This window comes from Blennius ocellaris (assembly GCF_963422515.1).
Source record: "Blennius ocellaris genome assembly, chromosome: 18".
In the NCBI taxonomy this organism is placed as follows: Eukaryota; Metazoa; Chordata; class Actinopteri; order Blenniiformes; family Blenniidae; genus Blennius; species Blennius ocellaris.
Window position 1 is genome coordinate 6,812,693 of NC_137667.1, and position 22,983 is coordinate 6,835,675.

General features: G+C 40.4%; 2 protein-coding genes across 6 annotated transcripts; both read right to left on the reverse strand.

The window, feature by feature from the left end:
• Nucleotides 1-439: 439 nt before the first annotated feature.
• On the reverse strand, nt 440-17,320 carry arhgap18 (Rho GTPase activating protein 18). Of its 5 annotated transcripts, none has more exons than XM_080514468.1 (18): nt 17,025-17,320; nt 10,605-10,884; nt 10,139-10,274; nt 8,674-8,756; nt 8,409-8,558; nt 7,264-7,330; nt 6,845-6,966; nt 6,020-6,091; nt 5,816-5,909; nt 5,161-5,252; nt 4,886-4,963; nt 4,627-4,786; nt 3,917-3,999; nt 3,624-3,830; nt 3,346-3,480; nt 2,561-2,682; nt 2,380-2,435; nt 440-1,995 (listed from the first exon to the last, which is right to left on the reverse strand). In XM_080514468.1, exons 1-18 carry the CDS (start codon nt 17,156-17,158, stop codon nt 1,904-1,906), a joined length of 2,163 nt encoding a protein of 720 aa, XP_080370594.1. In that variant the 5' UTR covers nt 17,159-17,320; the 3' UTR covers nt 440-1,903. The 5 variants fall into 5 exon arrangements, with proteins under 5 accessions (XP_080370594.1, XP_080370597.1, XP_080370595.1 ...); XM_080514471.1 differs by having other exon boundaries at nt 6,845-6,963; nt 7,264-7,327; nt 10,605-10,887; XM_080514469.1 differs by having other exon boundaries at nt 7,264-7,327; nt 10,605-10,887.
• Nucleotides 17,321-19,683: 2,363 nt separating this feature from the next.
• fkbp6 (FKBP prolyl isomerase 6) lies at nt 19,684-22,728 on the reverse strand (the record flags this gene model as incomplete). Its single annotated transcript, XM_080514001.1, has 8 exons — nt 19,684-19,747; nt 19,966-20,075; nt 20,252-20,449; nt 20,540-20,659; nt 21,374-21,576; nt 21,667-21,756; nt 21,843-21,972; nt 22,660-22,728. 8 exons carry the CDS (start codon nt 22,726-22,728, stop codon nt 19,684-19,686), a joined length of 984 nt encoding a protein of 327 aa, XP_080370127.1.
• Nucleotides 22,729-22,983: the final 255 nt, after the last annotated feature.

Genomic DNA, 22,983 nt, shown 5'->3' on the forward strand with positions numbered 1-22,983 from the left:
AAACACTAACTACTGAGTGTGCAGTCCACCACCACCACCACCACCTGTTTCATTGTATCTTACCTTATTTATTAATTTCTTTATTGCTGCATTTTGATTTCAGATTTTTGAATTCTCCCTCTTTAATGTCTCACCCTTGTATTATAGCATTTACTCAGTTCCATGTTTGTCCTCATACTGTTTTGTATTCTAGTCTATACTACATTGTGCTGCATGCTGTTATATGAGAAAAATATATAAATACAGTTTCATTATTGGAAACTATGGAAATGTAAAACTTGACAAAGAAAGGCAGCTACTATATTCAACATGGTAGGAAGCAAAGTTTGAATGACATATATGAACAGGAGGAGATTTTAAACATCATAAGGCCTAATGCCAAAATGAGCCAACTATGCCAGATCATTTCCAGACAAAGATTACAACCAGCATATTTTAATTAGTAACCGCATGTTTATTTATAGTCTGAGTGGTCATTCCAGAGGCAACAAGGCCTCATCTGAACCAAAAAAAAAGGCATTCACAGTTAGTACAAGACATAACAAAAAAAATCTGAACACTTAAAATATTTCAACAGCATCATTTCAAATCATGAGTACTCCACAGCTTTCCATAAAACAGACATAGTCCAGATATTGTGGTACTCAGGCTGCAGAAACTGAAAAGCCACACAGACTCAGATTAGGGATTTGTTGAAAGCTGAATAAGATACAGACAGAAAACAAAAATTGTATATATTTTTTTTAAATATGTGGGTGGAGAGTGGTGATTCAAATGGAAATATTATACCAGGCTGCAGAGCCAGAAACCAAAACAAGCATTGTTAATTGTTATAATGTTCAGACGCATTAAAAAAAAAACATTTTGTGCAAATGCATCATGTCAAAATGTGTATACAGTCATCCTTTCACTCTATAATGGTGCACTTCAGAGTGATGATCAAGTGTTTGTGAGAATAACCTGACTTTACATAAGCTGGGTGAAGTCGCACACACACATCCAGTATGTATATATAAACAAAAAAGGTATAATTCTGTTTGTTCACATTTGCACACTGACATCCAGCAGTTTTTCAAGATGGATTAACACATTAACACACTCAAACATCTGCAGTTTGAAAGGGCCTAATGCATACAACAATGTACCACATCAACAGTGCCGTCATAGTGTGTCCTGAAAAGTCAGCAACAACATGATTTACACAACAAGTAGTAAAGACATTTTGATCAGCTTTTGCTGGTGCATATCATACTTTACTTATTTTACTTTTCCACCTCCATTCACTGAGTTATGGACGAATAAAAGTGCTCCTCCCAGTGAAGCATTGCAATATATACTGTACAAAATACTATTATTGCCATGTAATGTATTAAAATGTGTAGTTTTAATGGGATATGAAACATATAACTCAAAATAGCAAACAAAAAAGGAGCTTAATTTGCTTACGTGCCTAATTTGTGTTGTTAAAAATGCTTGTTTCTATATTAACACAGTGGAGTGATTAGAAAAATATTACAGTTTATAAACCAAGGAACTGTTTCCACCAGTGCACAAGAACAAAATAAAAAGTGGTATTCCTTTACCTGGACTTCAGACTAGTGGTATTTTCGGCCTATATTTTCAATAACTAGCAGGTCCAAGGCTGATTGTGCTACTTTTGATAGTGTATGACAATGTAGAAAAACTGAGATAATTAACTAAAAAGAAAAAAATCTGTTGTATCTCTCGTTCTTAAAATGACCATTATATTGCGTTTTGTGGAAGATTTCAGGATGAACTAAATTCATGTTTACTGCTACATATGAACGATCCGAGTGAATCCGGAATAAGCAGAAACCAGTGAGCTGGATGTTAACGCGGCGAAGTTCAGAGTATCCAGCCGGGCAACATGGAGGAAAATAGCTTATCGTTGCACAGGTTTGATGACCCACTCTGCTGTTGGGTTCAACTGGGAGAGGTCTTTCATATACGTCTCCCCATCCAGGCATCTCTCCTCTAAGAAGACAAAGCACAGATAGACATTTTACTGCTTGGCACAAGCTGGATTTAGCCTTTTACTCCTATCCTGCTACTGCTGACAAGATTTAGCATGTGTATTTCTCAGAACTTTGGAAAAATCCAAAAGAAATAGAAAGCAGTGAAACAGAGCTTTTGTACAGAACTACAATTGTTTAATCACAGACAAACATGTCACACATTTATAAATAAGCTCTCAGTTTTGTAAAAAAAAATACACAATAATATTCCTTATATTGAACGATTTATGATAATTCTATGGCCCAAAAAGTTCTAAAGTAGTTCTATAAATCTATTTATAAAAAGGGTTAATTACGAGAACTGAAAATGTAAATTGTTTTTCGAAATGGCAGCAGGACTTACTGATGTTTCCACCAATTTCATACAGACACACGTCTTCTTTTTTCATTTCCACTGAACTGAGAGCATTAAGAAAGAGAAGAGAGGGGGGAAAAGTAAAAAAAAAGCATCATGAACATGAAGTCTTGTAGAGGAATGAGAAGTAGTATACATGTGCTTGTCATGCTTAAAGTTTACACATTACCCGTCTTGGCTGAGGAAGCGTGTTAATACATCAGCAGCTTGCAGCTCTTCAGTCAGCTGCAGCGCCATAGAAACTTTACTAAACTGAGGGGCTTGGACTCGAATGAATCCCTGGGAACTCTCCTGGTTGTAAACAGACATGCACATAGTCAGAGAAGAGAAACTTCACAAATCACAAAGCCGTCAACACTTCAGGAGAAATGCGGTGTCCACCTAAAACATGCTCACATATAAAACCTGGATTGAAGACAACTGGAGAATGCCGAACGACATTACTGCTCCTCTGTTTAATAAACTCATGTCAATGTCGACACTCGCGCCTCTCAGTGTAAACGTTCCTTTGGTTACTCATTTACTAATATTTTGTTAAAGAGGAACTAAAGCATCTTTACATGTGCTCTGGGTTAACTGTTCCTTACTGCTATTTAAATAAAAGCTAAATATTAACTCACAATGGGTTCGGGTTACAAAGATTCTATAAGAATTCAGTCAATGTAATTATCAGATATCAGCAAATAGAAGTGAAGCTCATCAGTCAAAAGATGCCCACAATTCACGTGTGAACTGCACAATATCTACCAAGGATGTGTATAATGTTTATTATGACGAAGAACAAATCCCCTCACATATCCACAGATGCAATCTAATAAATCACCACCAGACGTCTCTGTTAATTTATATACGATAACATACAACTGGCAACTTGGAGCTTGTATTCAGTCTGACCGATCACATTTTACCGTTATGTATTTTAAGCTATATTCCTCCTTAAGTTAAAGCTCCTACCTCATGGAGAGCTTTATCGGATGATTTGTCAATGGTAATCTTCTTTAGCAGCTTCCGTACAGCTCTCTCTTTATGTTGTTTGCGCTGACTTTCCATGTTCTGCTGTCTGACTTGGTTCACGATGAACTTGGGTATCTGGAGTGAAGCACAAAAAATAAATGTGACATCATGAGACTCGCACAAGCTAGACAATCCCTCCTGCTTCCTGAATAAAAGGATGACACAGATGCACAATTTCTTTGTGATCATGTTTCCCAAGCCAGTCATTGTGGCCTTACTGTCCATAGAAGATTCTGGTATCTGATCAGCAGCCGGACGATGTTGGCCGTGCTGGTTGCCATGGAGAATTCCTGTTGCTCTGTGACCTTGGATCGAAAGCCTTTGAACATGAAGATGTTGGGAGCCATGACAACAGACACATTGTTCAGAGTCATTTTATTCTTGGCCTGATGGTCAATCACACGCTGGAAAAACTCCACCAGGGCCTGCGAAGAGACGATTGACACACCATGAAAGCAAGTTGAGAGAATAATCGAAAGAGGTGAACATTTCAAAATGAATGCACAACTACCTTCAGAGTGTCCCGACTGGCCTCAGGTAATAAAAGGACCAACAGGTTCAAAGCTTGTAGCTGTTGCTTCTTTGTGGGGAGGTCTGTCAGCACACATAAATAAGACTGCGTCAAGTACTGCCACATAATCAGAGCTGTGATTTGGCATGGAGACGGGGGTAATGCAACACCCCTCTCTAGCCTGTGTAGCACTCCTCTGGCTAAAACATTTTTTATCACACAATGATAAAGGCAAAAAAGGTGAAAATCAGCATTGAAAATTCAAAATGAATCAGATCAACTGGACTTGGTCATAAAAAGACACATGACCAAGTCCAGTTGACCTGATTTAATTTGCATCGAGCTAATGACAAGTGGTCATTTCTCATTGAAGCTGGACGTTCTTAAGTGCTATACAATGAGAACTATCACCACTATTTGGACCCATGGAGAAGGAATACAACCTGCTGTCATGTTCTTAACATACAGCCTGCTCGTACTGCACCCGTTTCACTAATGGCTTCCCAATATAGCTTCAATTATAAAAGTTATGTTTTAATAGACTGAGCATCATAGAAATAGCTATACCTTCGGTTCTATTTGTAGAAAATCTCTGCTGGGAAATATTGAGCCTCCCTTTCAGTTCCTTCACAGATTGAACACCTACCCAAAATGCATCTGTGAAGCTCCTGGAAGAAACAATGCATTTCCTGGAGAGATGGTATACGTACTGTTGACAGCAATAAATGCATTGAGGTACTCCACGGTCAGTAAAGGATGGGGGAGCTCCCTTATAAACAGCTTCAAAAGGCTGGCAGCATCGTGCTGTTTCAACTGTTTCCATGGAAACATCCCATCATAGAAAGAGGACTCGAGTTCCTGGCACAGGGACTGGATTTGAAACGGACACATAAGTAAGCTCATCAACTCCAAAACTGAAAAACAAAGCGAGGCTATAATCATGAGATGAACATGATCACTTCAACCCACCTTCACTCTTGTAGCTGCTCCAGGGATCCGCAGAAGACCCTCTGTGTCTAATCCCTCCTCCTCAATGTGATTAACAAGCTGGAGGATAAGACAGACACTCCACCATTACAAAAAACAACTCAAGTACAGAGTTTAACGTGGACAAACTTGCTGTGAATGGTAGTCTCATGGGCTGGTTGCAGCGTAACAGTGAGGTATAGGAAGTATGGTCCTCTGAGAATCACTTTGATTTTAAAAAGCTGCAGGTTGTCAAGGTGGCTTGTTGGTCTTCTCACCCTTTGCAGTATGAATGGCACTTTGGTCAGAGGAATCCGTCTCTGGTCCTGTTCCAGTAACATGGGCAGCGGAACACCAAAAAGACCACTCTCTGGATACAGGAGCAAAAATAATGAGATACACAGGAAATAGGGAGTGGGACGGGTTGGGGCAAATCAGCTGGCTTGGAAGTAAATGGTGCTTTCTTGTTTATAGTAAAGCCATAGTAAATAATCTATCTATATGATATAGCAATGCAGAGACATATTTCTTTTTCCTTGACTGTGAGTCAACACATAAACTCTAATTACTCGTATTTGTTGTATTTACTTGTATTAACTTTGTGGGCTGATTGGGAATCAATCAGACTGTAACTTTTGTATGTCTGATAAGATTCTGTTTGCGCTTATCCAAGATATTCTGCCTGTGTTCAGATAGCGTTTTTTTACTTTCTAAGTAACAATATGTGCACTTCTAGGGTGTGGCTTGCCTTTGGCGGCCCCACATGCAGGGTCAACCAGCGTGTAAAATGTGTTTGAGGTTCAGGACAGGGCTCCAGGGTGTGGTCTGTTAGAGGTCAAGGTCAGAGGCAATGGACTGCGTTGAATCAGTAGGGACCGCCACAAAGAGATAACGCCACAAGTATGCCTGTGTGTGTGTGGGGGGGGATTATACCTTTAGCTTTAACTCTGACAGCTTTGTGTGCCTTGAGGTCGATCCCAGCCGTGTCAAACAGAGCAGTCATCTCCACGAGCACCAACCTACGCACCTGACAGGGGGAAATTCAAAAAACAGAGACAATATAGACATAAAAATAGATTTGATACTTGATTACCATTGCTACATAGATTTGAATTCAAATTCTTACAAACACATTACCTTTTTCATATCCAGAGGAGACAGATCTCCAACTCTGGTCTGACCTGTTTTATCTCGGAGCAGCTTGAAATTCTACAGAAGGGTACAAAATAACATCCATTACTGTGAGATAAAAGCACAAAATTATAGATTGTTTTGTCTCTTTTTTTCTCTATTTTTACATTCACCTTGACATGAGGAAGCACAGAAATAGCTAAATTATCACTGTTTACTGTTGTTGAACACATGCGGAATTCGAATCAACCTGCAATGCCAAACTAAACCACCAGATGTCCCTACAGCTCTGCACTGAGCCTCCATCATATTAACAACGACTGCTTCAGAAAGCAATGCTGGACAGTGCAGTGGTGAAGCTCTAATTTCACTGTACAGTCACAATGTCTATAACTAACCTAACAATACTATAGAATAAATAACAAGCACTAAACCACAGAAAGCAAACATTGCATGATGATATTCTATTAATTTGCTCCTTTTTAAATTTTTCTTACGTCTTGTCATTGCAACTTGATCTATAGACTTGGCTAGTTTCTATGCTTAATGCCCCTTTATGCTGCAACCACTTAATCTAATGTGCCAAAGGAAAAAAAATCACCTCATCTAATAACTTAATATATTTGATCAAAATATCTAATGTCCACAATCAAAAATGCATAGAAAAAAAAAAGGGAAATAAAAAAGCAGGTGAATAAAATAATCTGCAGTCTCGCATTTATGTGATTACATTCATGCGCACGGTAATTCCAGAGATTTTTGACCCACATAAACTTACAAGCCATATGTTTTAATGAGTTGATTGAGCGACAGTACAGATGAGCTACTCACTGGTAGCTTGTCGTCCGGTGAGTTGGGGCTGGTGGTGACTCTCAACCTTTGATGGTGGTCCTTGTAGGAAAGCGCCTGCTCTGAAAACGCCACTTCCACATCTAGTTCTGTCTCTGTCTCTGCTGAGAAGCACGCGCGCACAAAAAAGGAACGTAAGATAAGGCCACACAAGTAGTGTGAGACACGTGTTTATGCTGGTAAAGTGCGACCGTACAAACAGATGGAGACAGAGAATTAAATGTGTTTTACTGTGGTTTATTCTAGTGAGTGCATTAGTCACTGCGGCGTGTGTGTGTGTGTGTGTGTGTGTGTGTGTGTGTGTGTGTGTGTGTGTGTGTGTGTGTGTGTGTGTGTGTGTGTGTGTGTGTGTGTGTGTGTGTGTGTGTGTGTGTGTGTGTGTGTGTGCATGTTGCCTATACCGGCTGGAGACGTATCCTTTTGTCCATTCTCACTTCCTGGTTTGATTTTGTTGGGCTTCTCACCCTGCTAAGAGAAACATGACAGTATGTTACACACACAGACCTCCATGTGCTTAATAAGTCACAAATTGATGGAACACTTTGTTACACATTATTTGCTCTGTCACTTAGTAGACAAAACGAAGTTATCAGTAAAAAAAAAAAAAAAGTAATAGTAACAAATCCAGTCATGTAACATAACAAGATTGGTCATTGGTTACAGAATATGCTCACACTCTAGCGACAACCACGTCCTTGTGGTTTCATTCAAAAAGGAAATGCTGAATTTCAGTAACTTTGTGAGATGGTAACTGAGTCAATATCAAATCAAGTGTTTATGAAAGTGAGAAGTGTCTAAAGTCTGTGTCCAGGAACAAGGTCCAATTTCATTTGGCCTGTTTTCTAAATTTCTGACATGAGCAGAATGAATAAATGCAACATGACAATCTATTTTTAACTCACGTTGGCCTCGTAAACAAAATAAAATTATGTAATTGGGCGGAGGTGGACCGCGCTTTACTGTCTGGTTCACATTCAATTCTTTGTGATGTACACAGTATAATACATCTGCCCCAAGAGGAAGACAGTGAGTTAGTTAGTTTTTAAAGATGCAACAAGAAAAAACTAACACATTGATTGAGACAATTTGTACTGTTTAAAATAATACTAACAATTGCGCGTGATACAATCTAGCTCTCATTGACAAATGTGTGGCCACATTTATGTAAAATGAAAGCTGGGTTTAGATTCAGAAACTTTTGAGTAAAACAGTTTTCAAAGGGAAAATGAGTATCAACAGAATGATGAGAAATGTTCCATAAATAGATAAATCAATCCCACTCTAACACTACATTCAGTTATTTTTTGACTTTATTTCTTTTTGTATAAACAGGTATGACACAATGTGTTAATAAGTAAGCTTCAGAATTAATGACTGTGGCCTTTGGAAAGAACCACACGACTCACTTCCTGCTCTTGAAGCCGAATGCTGAACAAAACTGATCCAAGTTCTGACTATGGCATTCGTTTCAAATGAGAGTATGAGTAAGTATTTACGAGGAACACGTATCTACGGTGTGATTTCAGGTTTGTGTTTATTTCCAAACCTCTTCGGGAGGTCTGAATATATCCCGAACATCAGGAAGGTGCTGCCGGTTGCGTCGCCGTAGCGTCTGTTGCAGTGACGTTACCCGACGCTCCACAGCTGCTGCCTGAGTTCTGGTCAGCGTGGACAGAAACGCTGCACTGTCTTCTTCCTGTCAGTCAACCAGACATGAGTCAAAATACATGAGTCAAAGTACATGAGTACGTTCATATACGGATCTGACATGAGAACATAAATCTAATCTCGTATACACGAATGATTGACACCTGCTCCTGGTCAGCTGCCAGTGAGTCATTGAAGAGTCGTGCTAGCCCCGCCTCTTTTAGCCACGCCTCTTCATGCTCGCCTTCTGAAAGAGAAACACAGTGACAAAATATCATATGATTGATGAATTTAACTGCAGCATTCAGTTTTGATTGTGAGATTATATACAATCAATAATAAAGAAAATAAAAACCTCAACAAGATTTAAATCTTTTTTTTTTTTTTCATGGAAGACACCTGAATTTGTATTTACAGGAAAGAGAAGGTGTCACCGTGGACAGAACTGAACGCACATGTTTTACAGGAAAACTGTATTTACGCCAGAGAACAATAGCCTCCACAAACAAGTAGAAGGTGACTAAACAACAGCTGCATTCCTTGTTTGACGGGAAACAAAGCGAGTAACTACACGTCAGAGCTGGCAGAGATTTTTGATGGGCGGCTATCAAATTTACTTGTCATAATAATCAAGCACTGATCTCCACAACCCATCTATATTGTAAGAAACTGGAGCCAACACTGGATAGTTAAGAGTAGAGGCAGCATACACCCTGGACAGGTCACCAGTCTTTTACAGGTCAAACACATACGTATAGAGACAGACAACTAATTGAAGGACATCAGTTTTCACATGTTCTTTGTAACATGGTTTTTGTCACAACACCGGTGTTGTAGTCTTTTCTTGTCTGGACCTGAACATGCACATAACCAAACTGGCCTGTGATCAAACTGTATCCTGACTCTAAGTAGATGGCTCTGAATCAAAACAATACAGAAATAAGTTTGTTACATGGTACGTAAGTGAACTGAATAAATGCTGATTAAAATGGCATCATGTAAACACTCCTTTTGGATTAGAATGGCCCTATATGATGTAAATTGCGATCTGATGTGACTTTGTTTATGATCAATTGGTTACTTGTCCCTGTTGGAACTTTAAGTGTCTGTCTGTGACATATCGCATCATATATGAAATGTGATGCCTGACACAAAGCTTTTTGAGATGCAGTTGATGCAAGTGCTTCTAAACATTTTTTGGATGTAGTTTTAAAAAATTGCGTTTAAAAAAAAACCCAAAAAACCACCAGCTTGTTCAATTGAGTGAACAAATCCATCTTCAACAGACGCGTGCTCTATAATTGATGACGTTGTCACCGTTGCTACAGAGTCTCAGATCCAATTAGATTTTCATATTTTAAAAGAACGGGTCAATGAGCAACGCAGACGGGCAGTAAGCAGCAGCTATCTTATTATATAGCAGCTAATGAATCATGCATTATGTGGCTGGAATCAACTTATTGTATTCATTATGAAGGAGTTACCAAATATGGTCACAGGCTTGATGAGCAAACAGAAATGTGAATAGAGTGATTTGTTGCATACAGACGATGGTGAACATGAGGATAAAACAGAAAAGCAATTCAGTTATGCCCTTTTATGGCTGCCCATCGAGACCATGAATCTTACCCTCAGACACTTTCTGATGCTCCTCCTCTTGAACCTCTCCTTCACCGCTTTCTCCCCTGCCTGCAGCTTCTCCTGAGCTGGTGATGTGCTCCACCTCCTTCCAGTAATCGTCCATCTCGAGCTCGTCCAGAGAGTCCTACAAGTTCAGTGGACGCACATAAATGAGACTTTATACTTCACGAGTTGAGGTGGTCTCATTTCAGTGCAGGTCAGCAATTTGGGTAGATTAAATAGTTGGTAAAAAAAAAAAGGTTTTGCATGGGAACTACTTCCGCAGCCTGGATTAAAAAATCTGCATGTCCTGTGTTTAATTGGTGTGGTAACATTTATGTTTGAAGGAATGACAATGGAGAAAGAAAAAAAAGACATATGCTACTTACTAACAATAGCTTATTCAAATTAATGACATGATTTGATAAGTCAAAAAGACCAAAAATAAAAGACTTAATATGCATCATCGTCTTACCTGAGAGGCACAGCGCTGATATTGTGGTCTGGACCTGGATTTTGGGCTGTGTCTGGGGCTGGAGCCAGATTTGGGGCTGTGTCTGGGGCTGGAGCCAGATTTGGGGCTGTGCCTGGGGCTGGAGCCAGATTTGGGGCTGGAGGAGAGTTTAAGCTTGGGCATGGTGGCAGGGCTTGGATAGGTGAGCTGTGAAAGGTCATCGTTGCCGACTTTTGTAGTACTGGCGAGTCCATGTCTGTCTCTATCTGCCGTGCTCTGCTGAATAGTGTAGTGGCCGGTTCTGCTGTTACAAAAAAGACACATAAGGACAGACATTTAAATCTGTAGGGAAGGAAATGATCAAATCTGGTGATCAGCTGGCTTTTCAACAGTATATCTGCTTAAATGCTAAACGCCTACCGGAAACCGGAGCAACCAAATAACAAGATTGATATATAGAAAGTTTAACATTAGCTCTTTGCACTGTGATGTTTTGGGCCCCATCTAACGCAGCTGATTGGTGTTCTCAGTAAGCACCCACTCCTAGTTCCTGGCATGACAAATGCAGTGGCAGATAGCTTATGACACAAGCCTGAGAGTGAGTCAGATGGACACAAGTCGGCCAAAGGCTCCATCTGAAGACGAGCCCACAAAGTGTTGAATTCCCAACCGCCCGACTAATGAGGTCAACATCTGCCAGGCACTAGGAATAACCCTACCCCTTGCACACTTTGGACTTTGCTTTGCTCAATGAGCACAGCTAAAAAGGTTCAGCACACAGTTAAACTAGTGTTGTTAAGCCTCGCCCAGCTGAGACACTGAAACTGGTAATCACAGCCAGGACGGACTTCAATCAGAAAGTGCACGGACTGGCTTCATAATGACCCTCGGAGCAGAAGTTTTAATTGACACAGACACAAGCAAACTTCCATAATTATTCCATCGATTTAGAGAACTTGAAGCTTGCCTCGTGAATACAAACTGCAAGGTTGAAGGAAAGGAAGTCGTTTTTTCACTCTGAGAAAAGCAATGTGACGTCAGCCTGAACAAGACTCATGTTGATTTTTATTGCATTAATCAATTTGGCATTATGAGACGAGCGGTATGCAGAGGCTTCACGCTGGGCCAAAGCCACATACCACCGCATAGTTCTCAACACACACACACACACACACAGCAATGAAAGACTGGTAAATATAGTCACACACACCCACTTTGATGTGCTTTCCACAATGACTGCTTTAACCAACAGTTGACCTGCACTTCTTTCTTTCTCTTTCCCTTCAGCTCCATTTCTATCTCTCTTCCTGTCCTCCATCCTATCTAGTCACCCAGAACATGAGAGATCTGCTCTTTTCCTCCCATCTGACCTCCCTTTATGTTGTTTTCATTCCGCACACTGTCTCGGATTCTTTCCATTGCTTCAAGTCAAGTGTGATCACACCGACTCCTCTTCTCTGTTTTCATAGTTGCAAAACTGCTTCCCTGACTTTCCATGTTGCCTTAAATGTCTCAACCACTGAAGTGTTCTCATTTGTGAGGAATGCAACAATGTCAGAGCTTAATTTATGATACAGCTCATGTCGAAAACTGCAGCGGACACACACTTGAACTCACCTGGTGAGTTAATCAATTATCCTGAGCTCGGCATGGGCAGCAGTCCGACGGTACCATAAATCAAAGATTACCAAACACGTGCTGACGTGTATTAACACCTTGGTGTGCAGTGGAGGTAAATTAATTTATTGTAGATGTGCTTTTCATTTATGGTTCATGTTATTTACAAATGGGTTGTTTTTTCCTTTTGTCATATAACAAACTGATTTGATCTTTGTGTTAAGCACCTGATTCAGCACTACGTAAATAGTAAAGTTTCTGCTTGCTAAACATCAGGAGGTGGCAATTTTTATTTAGGTTTTCTACTTAACCACGGAATCGTACATTTCAGCAACACACACAACAAGAGCAAACAAGATGAAGTAGCTTATGGTTTGAAGCCTCTGATGTAACGGGCACGTGCTCTGAATGATCCGGCTGGCTTGTTTTCCATTCAACTCCTGCCCTGTATGTTTACAACCTTGTTAAAAATTAAGCCTGTGTATTCAACGATGAGAAGCTTTTTTTTTTTTCTTCTGTTGACCACAGTTTTCAAATGACCGATCTGTGGCTTTAACTGAAAATCCCAATTGCAGGCATCCTTTGTATGCGTTTGAGTGGAGTTAGCCCCGTTTATAAAAGGCCACAAGAAACACAACAATGCAAACAATTTGGTCAAAGCTTTACACACACACACACACACACACACGTGTGTGTGTGTGTGTAGCCTGTAAAGTAAAAACACATGTCTCACTGTGAGGCGCAAACAAGAGCAGAAAGAAACCGTATCAGTCTGAAAATAACCAAGTTTAGTCGAGATGAGCTCAATATGAGTCAAACTTTTGAGGAAGTGGGCTTGTGTGACTATTTGAGTCCACATAAACTTTGGTGTGGGTTTACGAAGTGTCAATACACTATGAAGACTAGAGAAAAGCAAACGTGATTTTAAATAGGTTTAACCATGAACTACTCACACCATTCTTTGTTGTCATACGCTTAATGCAGGAGTGTTTTACCCAAGTATACTTGGGCATGATCTTTCAACCTTTTTGATTATTACAAGTCCATCTTATCTTTCACTTACTTTATTTGCCAGTGGAAGCTGCTTTTATAACTATTGTTACGTTTTAACTTCTAATGTATCCTTGAATCCTCTACAACAATGAAAGGCCCATCAGATGTTTTAAAAACTGCTGATATAATACGTGCTTGCTAATCAGTAGAAACACAAGAAGTTGTTTCACTAAAAAGAAAACTGCTACTTTTACTTGAGTTAAATCTGAAATACAGGACATATTCTATTCTCTGGCCATGCCTATATAACTTACACCATTTGTTTGACATGTTTACTTTCTCAGAGTGAAGTAAAACTGATTCAGTTCTGAACATGTTGGAAAGTGAAGACTCAGCTAACAGACAAACAGTTTACTTACCTGCCTTTGACAAATGTTGTGTGTTTGATCCACAATAATGTTTACAATGAACAAAGTGTGGAAATTGTAGCTTTACTTTGAGGCACATGTGGAGATGCGTTATTTGTTTGTTTTTAAGCAATTTTACCCACTTTAAAAAAAAAAAGTTGAATTCTCCCTTGTCCCAGTGCCATCCACAATTCAAACACAATAGGACTAATAGGAAGAATATATATTATAAATACTCCTACAAATAGAGGGGATCACAAAATTACCAAAAAGTGCAAAGGATTCCACTCCTACACTGACAATATGGCAGTTAATCTGAAATGTTTCATTAATTTTGTAACTTTGGCTTAAAAGCGAACAATGGACAGCAATGTGCAGGAAATTGTGGAAAGGGAAAGAGAGCAAGACGTGTGTGTGTGTGTGTGTGTGTGTGTGTGTGTGTGTGTGTGTGTGTGTGTGTGTGTGTGTGTGTGTGTGTGTGTGTGTGTGTGTGTGTGTGTGTGTGTGTGTGTGTGTGTCGTATTGCCATTCAGATCAACAGATGCCAGCTGTTCTCTCTGAAGACAGAGACTGCCTCTGTTCCCTCCAACACAGTTGCTGGTCTCAGCAGTGACACACAAGGTTGAATAAATCATCTGTCCTCAGTGACAATAATTAAACTTTTTCTCTCACTCATTTTCTTTTTATAAAACTGTTGCTTTGTTCTTTTATAAGCTCTTTTATTTTTACTCATTCAAGCTCATTTACTGGACTCAATTATGTCTTCCTCACTCACTCCTGTAGTTTGTGATGAACAACTATACTTTGTGTGTCTGTGGTGTTTGGCATTAGTTGCTTTTCACCATGTAGTGAGTTGGTCAAGCAGGTTGACGTCCAATTTCAAGGTTGGTAGTTCAATGTCACATATCACCCAGTCAATGGGGGCTACATGGCATACATCCCCATTGACAAGTGTGATTTAATATGACTAACAGTATAAAACCTCCTGAAGGGGTGAAAATATGATATGTAAGTTCCTCTAACATCACCACTATTTGATAAATTCAAAAACTGTACAATACTGTATCTCTGTCTGGTATATCAGAACAAATTCATTAGATATGGTTATCTTCTCCCACAAGAAAACAGTTTGTGTTTCCATTGTTGTGCTTAAACCAAACACCCCACTGCACCTCTCCTTCCTTCCCCAAGCATCTGAACCTCCTCTCATTTCAAACACAATAAATAACAACGCCGGCGTGCAAAACTCCAGTGGCACGTAACCAAAGGCTCCTTAGGTCGGATGTCCCCTGCTGGTGCAAGGCCAAGCAACATTGGGTCTGTTTGTACGTCTATGTCTGTCTGTCTGTCTCCCATTTCCTGAAGGAAACAATGACCACAAAACTAAGCCTCAACAAGTCAACCTAGACAGGACACGCACACTCTGTCGTGGGAGGTGAGACAAAAGCGGGCTGTAATGTGATGCTGTTTTTTCCCCCCTCCTACTGAGCTGGACAAGCCATCTGGAACACACACACACACACACACACACATATGCATTAATTGCATCTGCACATGCACACACTGGAGCAGGTTTGTCCATCTGTACGCTGGGTGGACTGTCTTGTTTACTTTTACCACGCCACGGTTGTTGACAGCAGTTTGGTGATGTAAACATGTACAGGACTCACAGAAAGTTTAGCCTGGATGAATAAGCACACCTGCTGCATTATAAATAAGAGAGTGAATCTGTAAAGGTGCCATATACGCTCAAAATATGCTCTTTTTAAAAATGATTTCTTAACGAAGTGACAAGGAGACTTGTCAAGCCAAAACAGTAAGTCTCACCAAAAGCAGTAATATTGCACAAAGATTCCTTCCAAAAGTTTTCATAATCTACTCTTCTTGATCCCACTTCTTTACATATGTCTGTTAATGATTTGATTCCAAATCTTTCAATGAACTAAAGATGAGTGAAAGAGTGTCTACAAGCCTGAACTACATACACAGTAAGTATAAATACACTCATTTTTATTTCAATCATCATTTCTCAATAACCACTGGTAGACTAGTCAGTACCCGCATGTAACCTGGAATATAATGTCCAGGTCTCGTCTCTGTGCTGTATAATTACCGTCTGTGAAAAACTAGGCAGTGCTGGAAATTCCCAAATGTGTCTAGAAATGCAACAATCCACAGCTTTATTATGTCACAATTATACACTCATCTAATCTGTTTCAATTAGTCCTGACAAACTATGAGACTGAGGAAACCTGTGATTAGTCAGAAAACACTAAAAAAAAAAAACAACTCCAAAAACTGTAAAAGCAGGTGTGGATTACCGGATACAGGATGATGATCTTGCTTCATCATTTAAGTACTTTTATTAATGACAGAACAAATTGGAAGGCTGTCTCGTTTTGACCGATTACTCAGGACAGATCACTGGCAGTAATTGTGTGCCAAAACAACAAGAATGTCAACATTTGACTTCAGCTTGGTGAATGACACTGAGTGTGTCGGCTCTCAGTGGTGCAACAGGTCACCAGCACTATCAACCACTGCCACCAAAACATCAGCCATTCTTAATGATTGGAGTAGAAATCCAGACCGAAGGAATTTGTGCTGCGTCCTATGACACGCTTTAAAACACCTTATATAATTTGACTAATTGGCACATTAAATGACGTCACAGACTATTACATTTCAAACTTAGTATCGACGGTGCCTAATACCGGAGACTTTACTTGCTGTGTAAGATAGTTATTCATTGAAAACTAGAACCGCAAACACTGACTGTTACTCTGGTAAATGATCAGGTTTACTTCAGGGAAAAAATTTAAGAAAGCAGAATTAGAACTCCTAGGACCTTTTTTCTCCTAATTCCTGACTTTTGCCGTTGACCAATTAATCATCTGTGTTAGCGTTTCACCATTTCTCCCCATGAAAATACAAATAGTGAAAAAATTTCATTAATGCTGGTTATATATAGAGATAGATAGATAGATAGATAGATAGATAGATAGATAGATAAAATTAGGATGAAGCTGTAGATATGATTATGAATGTGGTGACGGGAAAACATTACCCAAGGCCAAAGGTAGTATATAAGGCCCTCACCAAAAACAAAGCTGTGCGTCATCGTGTGCTTGTGCGTGCGTGCGTGCGTGCGTGCGTGTGTGCGTGTGTGTGTGTGTGTGTGTGTGTGTGTGTGTGTCTCCCAGTTACTGCTGGGTTCAAGTTTTCCAGCAGGATGCATTTAACGCAGCGAGGAAGTGGTTTTATTCAACGTTGTGCCGAGTCAACACATTCTGCACTGCTCAAGTTCAGAGGAGGAATAAGAGGCGCCGTCACTGTCACCTTTGCGCTCGTGCGTAAAAGGCGCACACACACGCACGCACACACACGAACACACCCGCACGCACGCACGCACACGTCTTCCCACCTGGGCAGAGAGGACTGGTGGTCCCGGGCGGGCGGACAGCTCTGGGCGCGCGGTCCGGTGGTCGGTAACAGCTCCGCGTTGCTGTGGTAACCCGTTAAAACCACTCCCTGAGACTGTTGCTGCTGCCGACTCATGTTTCTCCTCCTTTTCTTCTCGTCTCTTCTGCTCCACACGCGGCTGACATCCGATCTCGGATCGATAGGTAACCCGTCAGCCCCTCTATGTGTGAACGCCTCCCCGTGCCGGACGGTGCGGCCCCGGACTCATTGTGACATCAAACTCCTTCTCTTCCTCCGGCTCTTCTCGTCTTCCTCCACAACTTGTCCCTCTGTGTTTGGTGAGAGAGGCGCAGCAGGACAGGGGCTGGATGACACGCACATCGCGCAGCTCGGGGATTGGACGAAACTCCAGGTCAAAGTTTTACTGGTGACAGCGCCCCCAGGTGCCCACACAGGGATCTGACCATTTCCTGTTTGTTTTATTGGCCCAAATAATATTCGTCAATATCCAGGCCAGCAATGACTCGGATCTAGATGAAGTGAAACGCATGTGTTTCTCTTTACTATGAGAGGGCCTGTTTAGTTTTCCTTTCTCGTGGTGCCATATTTGTCAGGCTCGTGCATTTGTGGAATGAGCAGCAGAGCTGAATATATGAGTCGCATCCATAAAATATTTGCTCTTCCTGTCAGGCATTTGCACTGGTGTTGGCAACACACGTACTCGAGCCTTTAACGTGCCGAACAATGGTAATGGCTGGAAGTAGACAAACATGGAAACCCTGCCACATTTCTTATCTTAAAAGTTAATCGGAGCGGATTCAGCAAAACAAATAACATGTATGAATGTATACATTGAACCACAAAGTCTCAGTTCTATCCTCCTCCTCCTCCTCCTCCTCCTCCTCACCTGAGATGAAGGTAGTATGCCATCCGAGAAACCATTGAGTCCGCCTGTGTGTGTGTGTCCAGTCAGACGAGCTTTCGCAGACCATGACCCACTGGGAGATGAGCTGGGAGAGGATGGTAAATCACTTTACACATCCGATACAAGTGGATTATTCAGAGGGCTTGTCCTGCTCCACCCCACCTTTGATCCCTCGCCATTCCACCTCCTCCCTTCCTTCAGACCCTCTGCTACCTTTCAACCTTTATATCCCTCCCTGTCATCAGCCCACTGCCTTCCTGTTTTCTTTAATCCGTGTGCACAAATTGGAGCAAAGCATAAGAATGCTTTATAGTAGCGAGACGACAACATGAGAATAACGAATGCCTGAAAAATATCAAAGGAGAAAAGATTATCTAAGTTTTTTTATATACTTATTACTGTAGTCTGACATTCTTTTAGTCGGGACTTTCTCTCTGTGGAATTGTAGACTAAAGGTTGCTTACTTGTCATCACTGTATTAATCTAGATAAATATTTAATAAAGACAGAATAGGAGTAGGGCTGGATAAGGACAATTCTTCTCACTACTTTTTGGACAACAAATAAACATTATTGTTATTGGTATTATCATTATGATGGATATTTTCTCATTATTAGTAGTACTAGCATTGCTTTTGTCCATTTTTGAAAATGTTCAAAATAAGGGTATGTCAAACAACCTTGTATCAGGTGGTACACTTTTGATATCATGTGCCCCCTACTGTCAAATTAGCAACACTGCATTTCTAATCTCAAAATTTGGGCTTTTATCGGTTTAAACATGAGGTTCATCTGCAGTAGTAATGCTCTACCATGTACATTTTAACTTCAACTACAAATAAAAGAAAAAATCTGAATGTAAAAATGATTTTTATCCTGTAACCCTTGAAATAAAAACTGCAGTCAATGTGACAAGTTGTTCCAGTGTGTTCAATGCATGGACTATAAATAAAAAAGCCCAAACTGGTGTTCACTTGGTGAATATTTCTTTTATTATTGTTAACTGCTCATGACTCAAATTTGCAAGGTACAGAACAACTTTAAATAACAAATATTGACAGAGTAAACATATCCACTTGTCATGAGACAAAATGTGTCAGGAGCGACGAAAAGTGCTTCTGAATCAGCGATGGACACCTCACAGGAGAGCCCCATGCAAATACTGAATTCTTTAACAAATGACTTATTTTCAAACAAAATATTAAAGAGGGTGATAAGCACCTGTGCTATCGTGTCAACTCGCAATGAAAAACAAGGCAAATTTCTTCAAACGAATGCCTTTGAAACAGTTTGAAAGAAAATAACATCTTAATCCAACATAAGAAATAGGAAATAAAGATACGGGGCTGCACCTTGAAACCTGCAACATATACACATTAGTCGACTACAAAAGTGACACTGAGGGTTTCTCTTCACAACAACAGTAGGAAATTAATTCTTTGTAGTGGGCAAACTGAGGATGAACATGAAGTATACCCATTTCTGCTCAGGATGACAAAAAAAAGTTTTACTATTTTGTTTCTATGCATGTTTTGACTGACAATGGTGATTAAAATCATAAGTTTCCAACAATTAAATGTGCATCCACATGAAAATATAAGCATCATGTTTTATGTAGAATACTTTTTCATTGTGTTCCAGATTCCCTGAGCAGAAAGAGATGCGAGTAGCTATTAAGACACATTCGGGATATATTTCTTACCATTTTGTCTCGATCACTGAATGATGGCAGGACTCTACAGGTGTTTGAACATCTTCAGGCACATGTCCTTCTCTTTGTCCAAGCCGTCTTTGTAGCACCTAAAACATTAAGATGGTAAAAAAAGAATGTCTTTGAAAAGCCTTTACTTTGGAATTACGTTTTTCGCGCCCGCTTGTAAATACAAAAAAACGCTGCTCTTGTATTTGAGCAGACGGCTTCTAGAGATTTGGATTCCCAGCAGCTACAGCAGACACAATAAAAAAAAGGAAACTCGACCATGTTTTTGCCCTCTTCTGAACTCATGAAAACATCTTACATCGCCACTTTTTTCAGGAGGTTGTTGATGTCTCTGTCAAACGGTTTCTTTGCTTGAGCAGCGATGAGCCAGCTCTGAGCGCTCTCGTACTCCCCCAGCTCCATGTAAGCCTGAGAGAGAGAGATGGCACAACACGTAGCTGATTAACCGTGCACATTTCTTTTTCACCAAATCCTTGCTTTTAAATCGCTTCCAAGCAAAAGATTTACTCTCATGTGCTTTCAGACACCGCAAGGATTTTCATCCATCGGGTGTGAAGAAAAAAAATACAAAAGCCTCGCCTGACCTGTCCGCAGCGATAGAGAGCCTTTGTGTTGGCTGCGTCTATCTCCAAGGCTTTGTTGGAGTATTTCAGGGCTTTGTGCGGACTATCCAGACGGAGCTCGGTGAGGGAAAGGTTCAGGTAGACCACAAGCAAAGCCGCCGTGATCCTCTCCTTCTCCGCATCATCCTGGGTTTCCCGGTTTCCCAGCAGGGCCAGTGCCTGTTGACAAAAGACAGAATTCATCATCGGTGTGCGTTAACTGTAATAAAAAAAAGATGTAGCGTGTTTTTAACATGCTCCAACTTGTACCTGTTTATAGTGGCCTTTGGCGTTGTCATATCGGCTCTTGGCGAAGCAACGATTGCCAATACTGCGCAAAGTGCCAGTGACCTCAAGAAATGTGGCCAGAGGAACGCCGTTCTGCTCCACCTGAGGGCAAAGTGATACGGTTGGGAACCAACAAGACAGGAACATGCTGAAAAAGGCAACTTTTGACTTACCTTAATACATACAGAAGAGTATTAGTACCACTGAAGAAAATTAATTTGGAAGAATTATTTTTTTTTTGTTTGTTTGTTTAATCATCATGCACATGCAAAAAAAAATCGAAAATCAATATCCAAATGTACCTCCCAATACAAACTGATGAAGTCTATTTTTGACCGTGCAATGAGCAATTGCAATTAATTGCTTATGGACATCTGATTTCACGCAGGATTTCCTTGTTTAACGATAATACATTTTAAAAGCACCCTGGGATCCGTGCCTATGTCTGGTAGTTTTTGTTAAATAATTTTGTTTCTCCGTGCAAAGCAACAAAGAAAAAATAATAATCACTGATCTGAACTTGGGAATTATTTGAAATAAATGTTAAATTTCATAGGGGGGGGATAAAACTGTTGACCTCAAATGTAAATCATGGTTAATTAGACAGTCAGCTCTAACTTTATTTTTTGTTTTTAACTTAATATGGATAATACTGATAATGTCTTTATCAGGAGAATCTGTAAAGAAGGGTGTCTATATACGCAAGGCAACAATATTTAAATGTATAGACTGGTCATAATGGTATGGCTGACTGCTGTTTCAACAAGTTTCGCTCTCAGGCTGTGACAGCAATAGAAAACCTGCAGGAAAACCTACTGGAGACATTGCATTAAAGTCATCAACTTGTCCAGAGTCAAAGTAGTCGAGGATGTGGATTTCGAAGAGAACAACGGCAGAAGCAGGAATCATGGGAGGACAGCCGATGGCTCCGTACGCGTACTCGGGCTGGAGGAGGAAACGGGAGAACTCCCCTTTCTGCATGGTCAACACACCCAGCTCCATCCCAGCCAGACTCACTTCTGTGTGCATAATCAGTACAAGAATGTGCCTTAAGTCACAGAGGGAAGGGAAGTCACAGCTCAACCTGAACAGAGAAGTTCCTACTGTACCTCTGCCCAACTTCATCATCGGAGGGTGTTTAAAGTTCTTGGTGGTTTCAAAGGGTTGGTTGCAATATTCCAGATAACCAGAATAATGCACTGTGGGAGAAAACAAAGGGGCAGAAATTGAGCAGAATACATTATGAGAGTTAAGATTTCGGGGCAATATTTAAACTTTTTGATACTTATTAGTGAAGCATTTCGGGGCACAGGTGGACCCTCTCCAGGGCGGACCACCTCCTTCAGGATCCCGCCATCTCCAAAGATGTCATGCATCCCCTGGCGAAGCCGGTCAAAAGGCCTCTGCAAAAGCGTCTTGTTAGAGAAGTACAAGTTGTGCAAAAAGCACTTACACATTGAACAGTTGGACATGTGTGTTAAAAGTTTTATAGAGCATTTTAGGTTTATCCCCCCAGCGAACTATCCTAAACTTCTTGTGAATAGCAGTGCATATGTTGATGACAATTTGTCACATAGATTTAATATTTGAAAGATAAATTCGTAAAACAAATGGGATTAACACTGATACTTATATCTGGAAAGGTCACATATTTATGTTCTTATAAGAAACACTTAAGATAAAAACCTCTCGTTAGAAGCCATCATCCTGGAAGTTGATCATTTTTATTTATTTTGCAGTTTTCTCAAATTCGGCATCATAAGGGTTTTTTTGGTGTCTTGCTGAAACAATCACTTAAAATAAATGTTTTATCATCTGACTCCTTAAATGGCATTCTTCACTAAATTAATATGTGAATGAACATGAATGATGTCAGCGCTGTAGAACCATGGAACTGCAAATGCACTTTTAAAGGTTTTCATCTTTTTCACTGCCAGTATGGAACTGACGAGAAAACGAGGAATTAAGAGCGCGTGCAACTTGCACCACGTTTTCCTGATCACTGAACAAACCATCTGTTCACAAGGTCCTGCATTTTTTCCCCCCACTCTGATGGCAGATGCACGTACGTGATCTTCTCAGCCTTGAACACGTGGACTCACCTGAGTTCCTGCAACCTCGGCCTTTATTATGTCCAGAATATTCGACGCAATGCCGTTTCCCGGCTTCATCCTGCTGCAACTGGAGGATAAACGCTGCTGGACGGGTGACTGAGATTTAAAAAAAACCCGTTGTTTCCAGTTGTATTTTGCAGCGAGGAGAGAACGACGATAGACTCACTGTAAAAGTTCCTGCAGGCTTGTTCAGTCACGTGGTCATTATAATGACCGTCCACCAATTAAAGTGCGCGTCCAATATTAACCCATAATCCTGCTTTCTGATTCAGATTCCTGGGGTTAATCATGAAAAACATCCCGAATGTCTCT

Coding starts and splice junctions, on each gene's coding strand:
- arhgap18 (XM_080514467.1), bottom strand. CDS start 17,158: ATGAGTCGGCAGCAGCAACAGTCTCAGGGAGTGGTTTTAACGGGTTAC. Junction 8,757..10,138: donor GCATCAGAAAGTGTCTGAGG/GTAAGATTCATG, acceptor TTTCTCTTTCAG/AAGGCGAGCATGAAGAGGCG. Junction 3,481..3,623: donor ACCAGAATCTTCTATGGACA/GTAAGGCCACAA, acceptor GCTTCACTCCAG/ATACCCAAGTTCATCGTGAA.